The sequence below is a fragment of the Nicotiana tabacum genome, chromosome 17 (genome assembly GCF_000715075.1).
Source record: "Nicotiana tabacum cultivar K326 chromosome 17, ASM71507v2, whole genome shotgun sequence".
NCBI lineage: Eukaryota > Viridiplantae > Streptophyta > Magnoliopsida > Solanales > Solanaceae > Nicotiana > Nicotiana tabacum.
This window is the reverse complement of record NC_134096.1, coordinates 72,902,147-72,919,608: the sequence shown is the minus strand read 5'-3', so window position 1 is coordinate 72,919,608 and position 17,462 is coordinate 72,902,147. Positions and strand designations below refer to the sequence as shown.

General features: G+C 38.8%; 1 protein-coding gene across 1 annotated transcript; it reads right to left on the bottom strand.

The window, feature by feature from the left end:
* Positions 1 to 155: 155 nt before the first annotated feature.
* LOC107831660 (extra-large guanine nucleotide-binding protein 1) lies at positions 156 to 9,470 on the bottom strand. The gene is made up of 8 exons (XM_016659442.2): positions 7,416 to 9,470; positions 7,173 to 7,310; positions 6,980 to 7,084; positions 6,559 to 6,744; positions 5,160 to 5,337; positions 4,550 to 4,791; positions 1,607 to 1,770; positions 156 to 1,120 (listed from the first exon to the last, which is right to left on the bottom strand). The coding sequence occupies exons 1-8, from the start codon at positions 8,649 to 8,651 to the stop codon at positions 529 to 531; spliced, it is 2,841 nt and encodes a 946-aa protein (XP_016514928.1). The 5' UTR covers positions 8,652 to 9,470; the 3' UTR covers positions 156 to 528.
* Positions 9,471 to 17,462: the final 7,992 nt, after the last annotated feature.

The window sequence follows — 17,462 nt, the reverse complement described above, 5'->3', positions numbered from 1 at the left end:
GGTGATGGATTCTGATTCAACTATTTTAATAATTTTCCTCCTTTTCCCATTTGCCACGCATTTTAGAGGATTACTTACGTGTACAAACAAAACCAAAAAAAAAAAACAGAGATACACACATAGAGCATATAGTTAGCGAGCATCTTCCGCTCTAATTTGGTTAAATCCTATATTCTACAATTTGATTACCTTACCGGAGAGATACATACAATATTACAAAAATTGTCAAAGCTATATCTTCTCTGTTCGTCACCAAATTAGCCATTTACAAGCCTATTTTGTAAAAAAAAGTGTTTGTGCTCATTCATTGGCAACCGTATCTCGGTCCTAAAAGGATCCACTTTTCTGTTCACTTGCGTTAGATTTGAACAAACTGAAGTCTATAACCCAAGAGGCCAAACCAAAGCACTTAGATCATCTGCCCAATGTTTCTGCTTTGCTTTCTTTTACCATCTCAGTATATACAGTACAACCTCTTATGGACATAACTTTTCTTTTGGGGAAAAAGAATTGTTTGAAGCTTTGAGTTCAATGTGAGAAGGAACTTGCATCAGTGCTATAAAATGAGTACTCACTCAAGCTGAAGTTTAGCCGCTCTTCGTCCCACTTAATTATCTCCCTTGCATACTTGAGCGATTCATCTACAGTTTTTGGCTCTAAACCTCTTACTAGTGAAACATACAGCTTCCTGTTGGTGAGAGCAGAAAACAGCCTCTTGAATTTTACTGCAACATAATGATATGCCAACTGGCCCAAGGAGGGGCTATGGTTTATGCTGGTGGAGTTGCTGTTGGAGCGATTCCGGCTAACGATTGGACAAAAATCGCCAAACCACTCACATTCGGTCAAAGGAACATGTTCTAATTTCTCCTCAAAAGAATCAAACTTGTTTAGTAAGAGAAGGAAGTCCATTTGATCAAAGGTTGGATGAGTCACGATGCTCTCGAAAAGTTTCTTGCTCAATAACATCTTGTTAACTGTCTCCCCAGTTTCCTCAACAACATATTGGTCATAGTCGCTTAATGAAACACAGAAAATGACCACCCGAACGTCTTCAAACATCTCAAGCCACTTACAATTTTCAATGAACCCCCTTGCCTGTACTCTAATCAGCTGAAATCTGAGTAACAGGAAATGTAAAACAGTTAACAAAGCATCTATCAAGTCCGTAAATGACAGGGCTATAATAACTAACTTCACTTCTCATCCTATATTCATTTAGGAAGATCCTAAAATCAACTATAGGAAAGGATTATCTGCATAGAAGGGTTCTCAAACACACAGACGGTAGTATTTAGAAATAGAAATATCGCAAGGACTCAATTTCCCATTGGATAAGCTACATGAGAACCAGCCCAATCATTTGCTTTCAGTTCTCATACCAATTACTTATCATGGACCCGTGATTGTTGCGGCAGCCATGAGATGGGTCTCTTATCCAGTGTACCAACATAATAAGTGAGTTTTTACTATGTCGTCCACTAGAATCTAGGTCTAATCCACGTTAGTGAGAGAGTAGTAAGTCAACGAGGCAAAAGTGCTTCCACATCAAAGGCATAACAGTGCAAGGGTGAGTAAACAAAATGTTAAGTTTTGCTTTTCAAACCTGAGCACAGAATTAGGATGATCACTGCTGTCAAGATTATCATAATCTTCTGAATCTGGGAATGAGAAATCCACACATGAAAGTCCATTGGATGAAGTAACACCCTCAGCATATAAGATATCCACATCTGAAGGTTCATAGTCCGTTTTCAAAATATCAACTGCCTGAAATAGGAAAAATAATCGATGCAGAGATATTTAGTAACAAGTGAAAGATCCTCCCCATCATCTGTAGGAATCAACGGGGAACTCTCAGTTACTTAATCCAGTCAAATGCTACTCTGCCATCACAAGGTCTATTCAAAACTTGGAATGAACAAACCAAATTTTCAATGCCAACCCAATTTCGAAGATGTCATAAAAGATAGAAGCTATACTGCTTCAGAAGTTCATATAGCATCAGAAGATCAAGAAAACACCATCTTCAGTTGTTATCAGGTATCTTTAGGGCTAGACTACGTGGGCATACCTTTTTGATTAATCCATAACAGAGAAGCCACACGCCTTTATCAAATTAAACATATATATATTCTGCTGCAGCAATGAATTCTGATACTCAACCTACTTATTCACCTATCACTATATGGCATTTAGAGTATGTATATTCCAATTAACCCAATTTTCTCAAATTTTGAATATCTAAAACAAATGAAAAATAATCTTCACCTTTGCATCACACAATTTTTTTAAAGGTTTTTACCAAACTTAGATTCAACATATTTTTCCTTCTCGATATGCATCCCAAAAACAATAACCTTCACATCCGAATGCTGCATTGCTCGATTCAGTATCATTTTTTTTATTCCCATGCATTAACCGATACCAACAAAGTTAGTCTAGCATCATAAATGTAGCACCTACTTTAATTAGGGCAATATTTCCAAGTATGTTTTCATCATTTGACGTTAATGTTATAGTTAATATGCTTTTGCATTAAGAATTGGCAAGTACTTAGCTCGTATCAATATGTTTGGAAATCATCCACTGACAACTCAACCTCTTACTTATCAACTAATGAAATCAACATCTTGATGGCCCATTACCCTTCTTTCCCTCGAAGGAAAAAACTCTTCTTCCACAGCATGTGTTGTTTTTACTTAAATTCTTGCAACTCACATTATCAATTACAGTATCAAACAAGCAGGCAGAAATAAACACTGCTGGTTACAAAATTCTCCTTGTTAGAATATACTCACTCTGTTCCCATTTAGTTGTCTGTTCCCATTTAGTTGTCGGATAAGGTTCTATACGCACACTAAGAAAACATTAATAAGAAGAGTAATTTAACTAATCTTTGTCTTATTAATTCTTTAATCTTTGTCGAGTTACATGCCTCTTAATTCTACAACAATTAACGCTAAGGTAAAGCTGGTCAAAATAATTAATTCTCTTTTGATTTTCTAAAATGACAAGTATATGGAAACAACTACTTTTAGTATACATGACAACTAAATAGGAACGGAGGAAAAGTATGTGGTTTTTTTCCTTTTAGAAAGCCATGATCAATTGACAGTTCAGTAATATTGATTTTGATTGTCATCGTCATGGGAGTAGTTTACCAATTGTTAGATTCCTTCCAATTGATCTTTCATCAGTAGGCAATAATTAGTACAATAAGGGGCCGTCTGGTTTGGGTTTTAGGAGATATAATCTCCACATAAAAATTACCATAAATTAGACAATGTTTGGTTTGGATTTCAGGAGATTTAGTCTCCACATTAAAATCAGCATTAATTAATTAATACAACGTTGGGCTCCTCCTTATAAATAATAAATACTTGCATAAGTTATGCGGGAATCTATGTATTTTTTATGGGGAAAAGGATGTTGAATAAGAATACGGGTATTAGTAGTACTCATAGATTAAAATGCTAAAATGGCCCTCATAAAAGGAAAAAAAATTATTTTGTTTAAAAGTAAACATATTATTTAAATTATTCATTCTATACTAATATATAATATATCAAACTAAGAAATAATCGCTGCAATATACAATCCCTGCATTACTAATCCTTACATTACAATCCCTACATTATCAATCCATGCATAACTTGTCTCTAAACCAAAATGACCCCATTGAATGCTTTGTTCCTTTTTAGGTGTGAAGGAAAGAATAACCATTCCCAAAGAAAAGATACAATGATGTTCAATTGATTTTTACATATGACTTCGCCAAGATTGCCTACTATATAAAACAAATTTTCTTATGAATTAGTGCAGCACATAAAAAATTTCAAATTTTGCTCTTTCTTTTGTAGTGTTGCATTACATTTTGAGGATATTTTATTTCGTTCACATTCTTATAGTACCAAACAGAAGAATAACCATTTTCAGTAAAAAAGAAAAATAGAGTCAGTTTCTTGCAAGACTTAGATTACGTTGTGTAGTCCATAGACACCATAGTTTCACATACTCTTTAACGTATTTCATTTTGAACAGTTTACTCAAGAACTTACAACTAGTATTCAAATGTAAGCACATACACTAGGATAGATCAGTTGATACAATATCTAATTGTGAAATACTGACATAACACACACAAACTAGACAAAGTAATGTTACAGTCAACATGAAGTCATAAAGCACACGTAATAACAATAGCCGCCCTAGGATGGATCCTATTCTAAATATTTTTTTTCTTTCTTTTAAAGACATGAAGTGTCATAAAGTTGAAAAGGGAGTACCCCCACCCACCCACCCAAAGTGCAAATTAGCATGCAACATATACGAGGATAGAGTTCCTTTTTGGGAAAACCCTATTTGTCTATTTAGTTTGGATAGCATAGGTGGAGGGAAAATGTGTAAAGGAGTTGAAATAGCTGTAGACTTTGTGACACATAGAAAGAAGATTCTAAGACACAAGTCCTTCAACCTTCAAATATCGATAATTATGCATAAATGTTACATCTAACTGAGCAAATTGTCGACATAAGGATTTTCTTACCCGCTCTAAGAAATAACAAGACATGTCATGAAGCATTTCTAGTTCACTTCTCCGCTTATAAGTTGCCTGAATGGCTGAAACATTCCACAACTCCTCAATTAATGGAGCATATTCCCGTGTTGCAGCTGGGAAAACTGCTTCTAGATTACCCGTGGCCATTATTTTGAGAAGCCAATCTGAGAATGCTTTCAGTCTTGGAGGTATGGAATATAATGTTTTCTTTTCAATCCCAGTGCTCTCCCCTGAAGTATATGCAAATTGTTACTTAAGAGGTATATTGCAGGAATCCAGGTTCACCATGTAGGCTGAGGGGAAATAAAACCCTCTAAGCACACATAACCAGCCAAAACAATTTATGTGAAAATCAAAAGCAGTGGTCCAATCTTGATTGCATACGGGATAATTTATTTCATGACAATAATTTGTGCATTCCGATGATAACAAGTTCACAAAAAAATTCTGGGTTTCAAAAGAAAGAAAATGAACAGTATAAGAATGCCAGTAAAGGACTTGAAGAGATTTGCAATTTATCAACATTCAAGTCTTCTTGGCTTCCACACAAACATGACAGCATGCACATGAATTGTGTTGAGCCCAAAGTTTGTAATACCTGTCAGCCCAGACTCACAAGAAGAACCCTTGCGCAATTCAATCATAATCTCTTCCTCAAAGCGCTCACGGCCCTCAAGCAGCACACCAAGGTATCCATATACGTTGCTTTGGATCAACAATTTGATATGTTCTCTCTCATCCTCAGAGAATGGGACATCCTTGTAAAGAATTTTTGCCTGATTTACATTTACCAATCAGTTAATGATAGTACAAGCCAAATTAAACAAGGACAGTCTGATAGGGAAAAAGTCAAGGTGCATAATAACACTGTGGGAAGTAGCTACTTAAATCGCTGAAAAAAACAAGCAGGCAAGAAAAGAAAGGGAACCAAGAAGTTGAGGTGCTCAAATAGAATTATTTCTTGATCGTCACCTACCAAATAAGGAAAACAAAGCAAGTAATGATACCACCATTAAGATAAAAAACAGCAACTTGTGTCAAGTAAATAAGGGCCTCAATCAAGTATAATTTTCAGATTGTTCGAATGTTCACTTTTCTAATTTTATCCGTATTTATAAAGCATAAAAGCTGAAGAGAATATATAACTAGGTGGAGCGAACAAGCCAGAAAGCAAATAGGCCTCCCTTTAGCAAATCGAGGTACCATAACAAAAAGTCACTGGCCCAGAAACACAAATTTTAACCAATTCTTCACCTCTACGGCTCTACCTCTCTGTAATATATATTTTTCAATATTTTTTAACATCCTACTACCTCCATCCTTCCATTATTTCCAATAAAAACATTATAAGATCATAATAAAGGCAACTCAGGTCTCAGCAGCTGAAGGGATTCCTCTTGTCAGTCAGGTCAACAACATATTGTCTTACATAAAACTCTATGTAAGACAATATTACAGTAGACCTCACAATATTTAATTATATATTTATTTTTTTTAAAAACAAATTGCCTCTTATTGCTCTCAAACAAAACACAAGAAAAAAGCACCAATTTTTAAACAACAATAAGCCAAAAACAGTTCTTCTCAAAGAAGTCAGCATTGACGTCCACATCCAATTTCCTTTCCTTTTTTGTTCATTTTTTTCTAGTCTAGCAAAGCAACTATAGGATGGGGAGAATACTGCATGTCCACTATACTTGGAACAAGAATACCAGGAAAGGAGAATGTAAGGACATTTTCCGCTGTACAACTGAACTAAAGAAGGGTGAATCTCTAAATCACTTCCTTGGAGCATGATGACAGATTAACTAATGCTTCTTTAAGAGAGCAGACAGTTCTGTATCTAACATAAATCAAGTGAATATAGGATGTTGTGAAACAAAATATTTTAAAGCAAATGAGCTGGTCATCAGAGCATTATGTGCAGATAAATTATATTTAGCTAAAACAGCAAAGAGCAAGGGCTCAAGGAGTCAGTTCTAACAGTAGAAAATCACCTGCTTAAATATGGTGCTAGTACCAGATCCACTATATCCAATCAAAAGTAGCTTGTTAAGTGCCCTCTGCTCCAGATATTCAGGTACAGCTTGACTAACCACACTATTAACTTGCTCTCCACAAGTATTAGATGATTTTGAAGGAACTGGAAGAGAGAGTACGGCACAAACCAGCTTCATTCCAGCCTGAAAAGTTAAATACTTTGACTGAGCACCAGAAATGGCTGTATGTTTGAGTATGCGAAGTGGATAAGTAGAGAAGGACTCAATCATGGAACATAGATAAGACAAATTCCATTTCCGTAAGGTAATTAAAGTCAAACAGGAGCAAACCAGGTGCAAATCAATCCTTATTACTAGCAAAGTAACAATGATCCCCAAAAATAAAAGGACACAAACTCAAATCGAGCATAAATCCAACCTTGCCCCATATATATCCTTTGGTATTTTTCTGTCCCTCTTCCTGATATGAACCATCCTCATTCACCCAAAAATGTGGGTTGCCAGCACATTGTACTCCTGCTAACTGTATAAGCAATCAACATGGTCAGTCTAAAACAGAAAAAAAAAATGAATTACTACTGGACCTTGTTTTGCAGGTATCGAAAATTAACCTGTAACATGCGTAGCTCAGGTTTGGTGATCTCACGGCCATTTATATAGACCTGAGTGTTTCCGTTGCTAGCATTTGCCTTGATGGGACCTCCAACATTTAAATGGGGAGTGATAATTTGTGAAGGTTTTTGTCCTTCCTGTCATAACAAATTATTGGGTTACTTCTAGATTAGTGCTCAATATACAAAACATATAATGAGGAAAAAAGAATAAACGATGCGGATAATCAAATTTCTACTCACCTTTCCCCAGAGACCAGATACTTTGTCATACCAATAATTCCCAGGTTTCAGCTTCTTTGGTGGATTTATGCAGCTCTGCAATATAACAAGCTCTTCGGGAGAAAGAGGCCTTGCATTCACGCATACATAATCAGATGGCAACTGATTCACTTCACACATTTTCTCCGCCTTCATAATCTGCCTAATCTCCAAATCATTTAGCAGTCGCTTGAGCATCCTAGAGCATTTGCCCAAGTTGCCTCGCTTTGGTTCATCAATCGGATAACCGATGCAGCTGACACACTTTCTTCCCTCTGGCATAGACCCCATAGCTCTAAGCACACAATTACTGCAATATTTGGCATCACAAACAATACATACCTCCTTTTCGGTAAACCTGTTCCCTTTAAAACAACGATAGCATACCCCTTTCTTCACCTTAACTGCAGGTTCTTTCTTTGGTCGGACCACCTCAGGCTCGGCACCACAAACATCTTCATTAATATCTTCATCCTCCGATTCAATATCACAAAAAGTCACAACAGGAGCTCGTTTAACATCACAGCTAGCTTCATTAAAGCTATCCCCATATTTACGTGAAGAAGAAACACGAGAAGACGGATAATCAAGACTCAAAAGTGACTCATTCGAGGCCCAATCTGGTTGGCTTAAATCATTGAACTCCAAGCTTCTGTCTTTACGACCAGTCGAAGCCCTCAAATTATGACTACTCCTTGACAAGTCTCTGGATTTCTCAAAACTACTCGAAAATCTAAAAGTACCAGAACTCCCCACCCTTCCCAATATTTCATCACGACTAATGGAGGAAGATGCCAAGTCAGTGGATTCATTAATTAAACCAGAAAATTCACCTACACTCTCATCACCATTACTACAGACTCTCTCCTCAAGTGCAGTAACAGAGCCAGGGGACAATGTAGTCTCTGAGCCTAAAGCTAATTCTTTGCTAGCTGAATCATCTTCATCTACCCCTTGAAAAGCTATCACAGATGTAGGGGACACAGTTGATTCTAAACTATGCTTAGAAAATCTTTTGGTTATATCTGTGGCTGAAATAGGTTGAACAACTGGTAAAGTTAACTTGTGGGATAATGGCACCTGTGAAACAACAGTGGCCACTGGTATCCTATCAACATTTATAGGAACTGCCCGTGGAAGATCATGGGTTATTGGTGGACCATCATACTCCATAGCAAAGCAGTATTCTACTCCATCATCAACCACAGTTGGCGACATATTGAGAGGAAAAATCAGAGCACCCCTCAAAAATTATCAAATTTTTTTACTTAAAAACACAATAACAGTATAAAACAGAGAAAAATGTCCAATCTTGAGAGTGAAGTCCCTCAACAACTATCACTGACTATTATTTACAGAACAAATACAACAGTGGAACAGAGAGAGGCTGAGATGGGTAAGCAAATAAAGAAATAAAAATGCAATCTTGCTGAATCAGCCAAATGCCCCCTTTTTCAGATTTCAAAAGTAAACCTAACCCAGAAATACTAAAACAGAAACTGAAGCTGGCAAAGAAAAGTGAAATCTCTCAACAACTATAACTAACTGTTACTTATTTACAGACCCAAATATAAAGTGGGAAGAGAGAAACTCAGATGGGTAAGTTGATAAAGACCAAAAATACAATCTTGTTGTATCTGCTACATGCCCCTTTTTAAGATTTCAGAGATTAACCAAACCCAGACTGGAGATACTGAGTAGAAACTGAAGCTGACAAAGAAAAGTGGAAATGAGAAAAGGAATTTGAAGCAAAGGAAAAAAAGAATCAGAAGAAGAAGACAATGGGAATGGTATTAGGCAAAATACAAAGCTTGGGATGGAGGAAAAATGTGTTGGGAAAGTATAGAAAGTGGGGGAGGGGGGTAAGTGGGGGAAAAAGACAACAAAAGGAGAGGTATCCAATAGTGGTGGACACTGTTCTGTAGTGGCATCTTTTTTTTTTCTTTCTTTCTTTTACTTTACCCCTTTTTTTTGTTTGATGTCGTTGCCTTTTTTGAAACTTGGAAGAAAGGTTGCGTCTTTGGCTAATGTGTCTGCGTTTGTCGATCTAGTGCGTGAGAGAGAAGAGTACGCTTGTTTTGGAGTTTTGGATGGAATTGGGCCACTTGTCTTCTACCTCGTGATTGGCATATCAACATGTTTTGCTTTTAACGATAATGGACTCATCCTTCCAGATTTTTTTATTCACACATTCTCCATTTTTCACTTGTTTACACTTCAAAGTTCAAGCTTCTTTTTAACATTCAAATTTTTGTTTTCCAGCCAAAACTTTGCATCTGCTTTGAAATGAATTTACTTTTTCTCTTTTTAAATAGCATGTTTGGCAAGTTTCTAAAATTAGTTTATTTTGACAATATTTTCTCTTAAAATTGCCTTTTTAAAAAATATTTTAGTGATAAATAATTTGTGTTTAACTAATTAATTTGAAAAACACTTCTAAGCAGTAACTAATGTTTAGTCAAGCTTTAAAAAGTACTCCTAAAGGGCCGTTTGGTACATGGGATAACGATAATAATCCCGGGATAACGTTTGGGTTTAACTTTATCCTATGTTTGGTTTGAGGTATTAGCTAATCCGGGATAATTTTTACACTAAAATGGTGGGATTAGTTATTACATATAGGAGGTGGGATAACTAATCCCTTGGGATATTCCACCCCATGGGATATCCCATTATTATACCAAACACCCCCTAAGTGTATTTTTCTCAAAAGTCCTTTTCAAAGAACTGTTTTTTGGAAAAATTTATTTTTTTCCGCTTCTCCAAAAATGCTTTTGCTTCTACTTAAAAGCACTTTTTTCTTCTAAAAGCTTGGCCAAACACTTCAACTTTTTTTAAAAAAAAATACTCTTTTGAAGAAAAAAATGTGGTTGGCTTTGGAGAAGCTTGGACAATTAGGCTATAAGTTTACCAAATACTAACCTTATTTCTACTATTGTTGCTGCGTAGCTAACAATGGAGGTCTAAAATTGGAAGTGAATCTAAGAGATTAGGGAAAAGAATAATCTCTGAACAAGACACTTCAATACACTTCAAGAGTAATTGAAACTAAGAAGAGAGGAAAAGTTTATTGATATTTTTCATATTCATTCCTTACAATGTATCGAGTATCCATAACCCCCTCCCTCCCCCCCCCCCCCCCACAACCAATTAGCCAAGCTCACTAACTAACTTCTAACAACTAACTGTATAACTAACTCTTGAGTGAATTGACTGATATACCCCTTCTACCTAATTGGCAAATAACAACTGCCCCATCACCCGCGTTAAGAGTTTTTGTCCTCAAGGACAAATTGAGGAAACTCAAGTTTGAAAGTAGGAGCATATATCCAACTGCTATCTTCACTGGGATAATTGAACCATTTCACCTAGTACTGAGTGGGCTGCTTGTTGTGCTTAGAGATCACCTTGGTTTCGGTAATTCACTCAGGATTTAGTACAATATGACCATGAGGAGAGAGGGAGATTGGCAATTCAGAGACCACTTAAGTAGAGCCAATATATTTCTTAAGATGGGAAACATGGAATGTAGAGTGTATTTTTGCGTGGGGAGGTAACTGTAGTTGATATGCAACAGATCCAATTCTCTTAATGACCTGTAAGGACCAAAAACTTTGGATTGAGCTTGTGATATAAGTGGCCTTTGAGTGACATTTGTTGTCACGACCCAAACTAACCCTTATTGTGATGGCACCTATCATGGAACTAGGCAAGCCGACTCGTTTCCAAAATAAACCGATATTTTTATTTCAAAGATAATTTCAATGTTATGTAACATAAAAATCTTCATAAAGGAGTTCTAATCAAAATAAAAGTGCGAAAGAAAAAGTCTGGCATCGGGGTGTCACTAGTCATGAGCATCTACTACAATCTATCTAACAATATCAAGGCTAACTCAGCCTGAAAAATAGCTAAATACAACTAGAGGAAGATAAGAGGGAGAAGAGCAGGGGCTGCGATCGCCAAACAACTATCTTACTATCTCCAAGAAAATCTGTAACCAGAACAATCAATAACCGCTACCGTGTCTAGCTACACCTGAATCTGCACACAGGGTGCAGGGAGTAACATGAGTACGCCAACTCAGTAAGTAACAACAATAAATAAAGACTGAGCAGTAGTGACGAGCAATAAAGCATATAACATTCATAACAGGAAATCTCAGTAAAATACCACATGCTTTTAAAATCAAGATTTGAATCAAAACATCTCGTTTAAACCCAGTTCCAGTAAAAATCATTTAAAGATACTTTTCAGCAGTTTTCAAATAGAGAAAAAATGCAAAGGTGAGCAAAAATGATAAAATCATAAACAGCCCATCGGGCAAAGCATCACTCATATACAGCCCCTCGGGTAAACCTCACAATCACTCTTGCCACTCGGGCATACCTCACAATCACTCTTACCACTCGGGCATACCTCACAATCACTCATGCCTCCCAGTCACTCAGCACTCGGCACTCGCACTCAGTAGGTACCAGCACTCACTGAGGTGTGTACAGACTCTGGAGGGGCTCCCTCAGTTCAAGCGCTATATCAAGCCAAATCATGGCATAAATCACTCAAGCCCTCGGCCTATATCAAACATGCTGCGGCGTGCAGCCTGATCCCATAAATATGCAACATGCTGCGGCGTGCAACCCGATCCCATAAATATGCAACATGTTACGACGTGCAGCTCGATCCCAAAAATATCCTCACAAATCAGGCCCTCGGCCTCATTCAGTCATAAACCTCTCAAGTCACTCAGGCATTTTAGTAAAAACATGGCATTCGGCCCAAAACAACATTTATATGCATCAAAATAGAGTCATAAAACTGAATTATGCAGTAAACAAGTATAGCCATGACTGAGTATAGATTTTCAATCGAAAATAATGAGAGGATAGTAAGAAAAGGCCCCTAAGGGTCCAAACAGCACTGGCACAAGGCCCAAACATGGCGTTCAGCCCAATTTACAGAAACTCTTTCTAAAACATATAAGTATCATATAGTTTCAACAAAATATGCAACTTTACAGTTGCTACGGGACGGACCAAGTCACAAATCTCCAACGGTGCACGCCCACACGCCCGTCACTTAGCATGTGCGTCACCTCAGAATAGTAGAATGATACGAAATCCGGGGTTTCATACCCTCAGGACTAGATTTACAATCGTTACTTACCTCGAACCGGTCAAATCTCTATCCCGTAATGCTCTTTCCTCTGGACTCGGCCTCCAAATGCTCTAAATCTATTCATAATCAGTACAATACCATCAATATACGCCAATGGAATGAATTCCAATGGAGAAGCTACAAAATTAGACCAAAATCCGAAATTGGCTCAAACCCGCCCCCCGGGCCCACGTCTCAAAATCCGACAAAATTCACAAAACTAGAAAGCTCATTCATTCACGAGTCTAACCATACCAAATTTATCAAAATCCGACATCATTTGGTCCTTCAAATCCTTAAATTACTTCTCCAAAAAATCTCAAACCCTAACCCCTCATTTTTCACTAATTACATGATTAAACAACGGAAAATCACCATATATACGAGTATTAGGGCTCAAGTAACTTACCTCAATGAAAACCCCCTTGATTTCCTCTTCAAATCTCTCCCAAAAGCTCCAAAACCGAATAGAATGGTGAAGAATGCACCAAAATTCGTGAAGTGTGCAATATGTACCCTCTGCCCAGGCTTCTCGCACATGCGGTCATTTACTCACACCCGCGCGACCGCACCTGCGGTCCAAGGAGCCGCACCTGTGCAACTCACTTATCCGCCCAGTCTCCGCATTTGCGACAAACTCGCCGCATCTCCGAAGCCTGTCCAGCATCCCTCTTTCCGCATATGCGCCCCAGGTTTCGCACCTGCGGGCTCGCAGATGTGACCTCTAACTCGCATTTGCGCATCCTGCCTAGCCCAGCATTGCCCGCACGTGCGAACTCCCCACGCACACTAGCGGCCTCGCACCTGCGACTCTTTCTTCTGCAGGTGCGAAAATAGCAGTAGCAGCAGCTTCAGCTGCATTTTTCCAACTTAGACAAATCCGTTAACCACCCGGAATCACCCCGAGGCCCTCGAAAACTCAACCAAAAATACCAACAAGTCATATATCAACATACCAACTTAGTCGAACCTTCGAATCACTCAAAACAACATCAAATTACCCTCGGATTCAAGCCTAAGAACTTCTAAATTTCCAAATTCGGCAACTGATGCCGAAACCAACCAAACCACGTCCGAATAACCTCAAATTTTGCACACACATCACAAATGACACTACGAACCTACTCCAACTTTTGGAATTCCATTCTGACCCCGATATCAAATTTTCCACTGCCGACCGAAATCGCCAAATTTCCAATTTCGCCAATTCAAGCCTAATTCTACCACGGACCTCCAAATCACATTTCGGATGCACTCTTAAGTCTAAAATCACCTAAAGGGGCTAATCCGATATCGTTTACGCATAGGTCAATATCCGGTTGACTTTTTCAACTTAAGTTTCTACTTAAGAGACTAAGTGTCTCAATTCACTCTGAAATCACTCCGGTCCTGAACCAACTAATCCGATATAACATAATATAGTTGAATAACACAAAAAGAAGTAAAAATAAGAAAAACCGGTGCTATAACTCTCGAAATGACCGGCCTGGTCGTTACATCCTCCCCCTCTTAAACATTCGTTCGTCCTTAAACGGGTCTAGAAACATACTTGGAGTCTCGAATAGGTGTGGATATCTGCTCCGCATCTCCCGCTCAGTCTCCCATGTGGCCTCCTCCATAGGCTGACCTCTCCATTGCACCTTCACTGAAGCTATATCCTTTGACCTCAACCTTCGAACCTGTCGATCCAAAATAGCCACCGGCTCTACATCATAAGTCATATCACCCTCCAATTGAACCGTGCTGAAATCCAAAACATGGGACGGATCTCCAATATACTTCCGGAGCATGGAAACATGAAACACTGGATGCACACTCGACAAGCTAGGTGGCAAGGCAAGCTTATAATCCACATCCTCAATCCTCTAAAGCACCTCAAAAAGCCCAATGAACCGGGGGCTCAACTTGACCCTCTTCCAAAACCTCATAACACCCTTCATGGGTGATACCTTCAGCAAAACCTTCTCCCCAACCATAAAAGACACATCACAGACCTTCCTATCCGTGCATCTCTTTTGCCTAGACTGCGCCGTGCGAAGCCGCTCCTGAATCAATTTCACCTTATATAATGCATCCTGGACCAAGTCTGTACCCAAGAGCCTAGCCTTACCCGGCTCAAACTATCCAACCAGAGATCTACACCTCCTTCCATATAAAGCCTCATACGGAGCCATATGAATACTCGACTGATAACTGTTGTTATATGTAAACTCCGCGAGTGACAGAAACTGGTCCTATGAACCCCCAAAGTCAATGACACAAGCACGTAACATGTCCTCCAATATCTGAATAGTGCGCTCGGACTGCCCGCTTGTCTGAGGGCGAAAAGATATGCTCAACTTAACATGCGTACCCAACTCTCGCTGCACGGCCCTCCAAAACTACGATGTAATTTAGTACCCTTATCTGAAATGATGGAAACTAGGACACCATGTAGGCGAACAATATCTCGTATGTAAATCTTAGCCAACCGCTCTGAAGAGTAAGTAGTACCAACTGGAATGAAGTGCGCGGACTTGGTCAGTCAATCCACAATAACCCAATAGCATCAAACTTCCTCGAGGTTCGTGGGAGCCCAACTACAAAGTCTATGGTGATCCGCTCCCACTTCCACTCCGGAATGTCTAATCTCTGAAGCAAGCCACCCGGTCTTTGATGCTCGTATTTAACCTGCTGACAGTTGAGACACCGAGGTACAAACCCAACTATATCCTTCTTCATCCGCCTCCACCAATAGTGCTGCCTCAAATCCTGGTACATTTTCGCGGCACCCGGATGGATGGAATACCGTGAGCTGTGGGCCTCATCAAGAATCAACTCTCGAAGCCCATCTACATTAGGCACACATATTCGGCCCTGCATTCTCAGCACGTAGTCATCACGAATAGTCACATCCCTAGCATCACCTCTCTGAACCATGTCCTGAAGAACGAGCAAGTAGGGGTCATTATACTAATGCTCCCTGATACGGTCATAAAGAGAAGACCTGGAGACCACACAAGCCAATACCCGACTAGGCTCAGAAATATCCAATCTGACAAGCTGGCCCGCTAAGGCCTGAACATCCAATGCCAAAGGCCTCTCTGATGTTGAAAGATATGCTAAACTCCCCAAACTCTCTTCCCGGCAACTCAAAGCATCGGCCACCACATTGGCCTTCCTGGGATGGTACAAAATAGTGATATCATAGTCCTTAAGAAGCTCCAACCATCTTCGCTGATGCAAATTAAGATCCTTCTGCTTTAACAGATACTGCAGACTCCGGTGATCAGTATAGATCTCATAATGAACCCCATAAAAATAATAACGCCAAATCTTCAAGGCGTGAACAATGTGTCACGCCCCAAACTAGGGAAGGCACGACTGGCACTCGATACTGTATTCGATCGAGTTAGCCACTAAACATACTAGCTAACTAGACTGGGGGCCCAACAGATTGGGCAGCACCACATCTGAAATACTAAGCCTGGACCGTAAGGTTATGACATGAATAACAATAAGCCATATAAACATAGGTAGACAAGCCAAAATAATAAAATACTAGATGGCCGACGAGGCCGCGACTGAAGACATACATGCCTACACACCTATATATACATGCCAAGCCTATGGACTGGAGACTGAAAGCAACAAAAAGAAACCCAAAATATTATGTCCACAATAGCCTCTAAGAGTGTCATAAGCACTGTCGGGATAAGGCCCCAACTATACCCAAACTGTACAACAAAAGTAACCATCCTATGAAAGATCCAGGAAGAGGTGGAGCTTACCAACTCACAACTGAACCCCGAAATCCTAGCGGAGGGGTCGATCAGAGTCCCTACCTGGACCTGCACGCACGAAACAAAAATGCAGTGTCCCCAGGCAACGGGACATCAGTACGAATAAAAATGTACTGGTATGTAAGGCAGAAAGTAGAATCATACATAGCTGATGTAAAAAGGTAATAAAGATACCACCTGACACTGAAACTCTGATAGCCTCCATGGCCGACATCCGACCTCATAGTAATAAAATATGCATGGTATGCTCGTGTAATCGTATGTCGTGAATACATATATATTGATATAAATGCATGACATACCCAACCAAATGCTAGCAATGGTGGTCTCTCCCGGTAGCTAACCGGTATCATATTGCCAACCTGTGGCCATCTGTACAATATATATAGTCTTTCGGGCAAATAGGCCACTTACCTCTGATTATAGCTCGAAGTCCATGCATAATATGTCATGTATGATATGAACTTTGAATGCACATAATAGGCCATAACAAGAACTTAGCCAACCTTGGCTCATTGGTACTCTTATTCTCATAATCTCATAATCACCTTCGTATCGCATACAAATGTCTCGTGGAACCTCATATCTTTTTTAATAAGTTTGAAAACTTAACTCGACTTTTAGAAAGATAACTTAACTCTGAATATGTTCATAAAAAGCTTAAGGTGCTTCACTTAGTCCTTATACCTGATTTCTTGATAATTAGCAAAAGAAAGTATTTCAAAAAAAATCAAATGTTTTAGTAGTTTAAACATAAAAATTATATTTGAGAATTTTGAAATCGACGTGTCACTTTAGAGATTTTAAAATACACTTTAACAACGAAGAAGGACTGATCGCAAATACCAAATGCCTTTATTTTTAAGTTACACAACCCAAAGACGAATAAGAATTCATATATATGGACATATATTTAAGAAAGTCGACAAAATGACATATATAGATGTCGAATACCCTTTTTAACCGAACGAGTGAAATATCAACCTAATAGCATCATGAAAATACTTCAGCTACGATACCAATGCCTTTCACGGAAGGTCTTTCTAGCAACAGAATAGTAAAATATCACATTTGGCGTCTTAGGAATTTC

Excerpts from the sequence above, each read along its gene's own strand:
- LOC107831660 (XM_016659442.2), bottom strand. The coding sequence starts at position 8,651 with ATGTCGCCAACTGTGGTTGATGATGGAGTAGAATACTGCTTTGCTATG. Across the intron at positions 4,792-5,159 it reads TTGTGAGTCTGGGCTGACAG|GGGAGAGCACTGGGATTGAA; the intron begins GTATTACAAACT and ends CATATACTTCAG. Across the intron at positions 1,771-4,549 it reads CTTGTTATTTCTTAGAGCGG|GCAGTTGATATTTTGAAAAC; the intron begins GTAAGAAAATCC and ends TTCCTATTTCAG.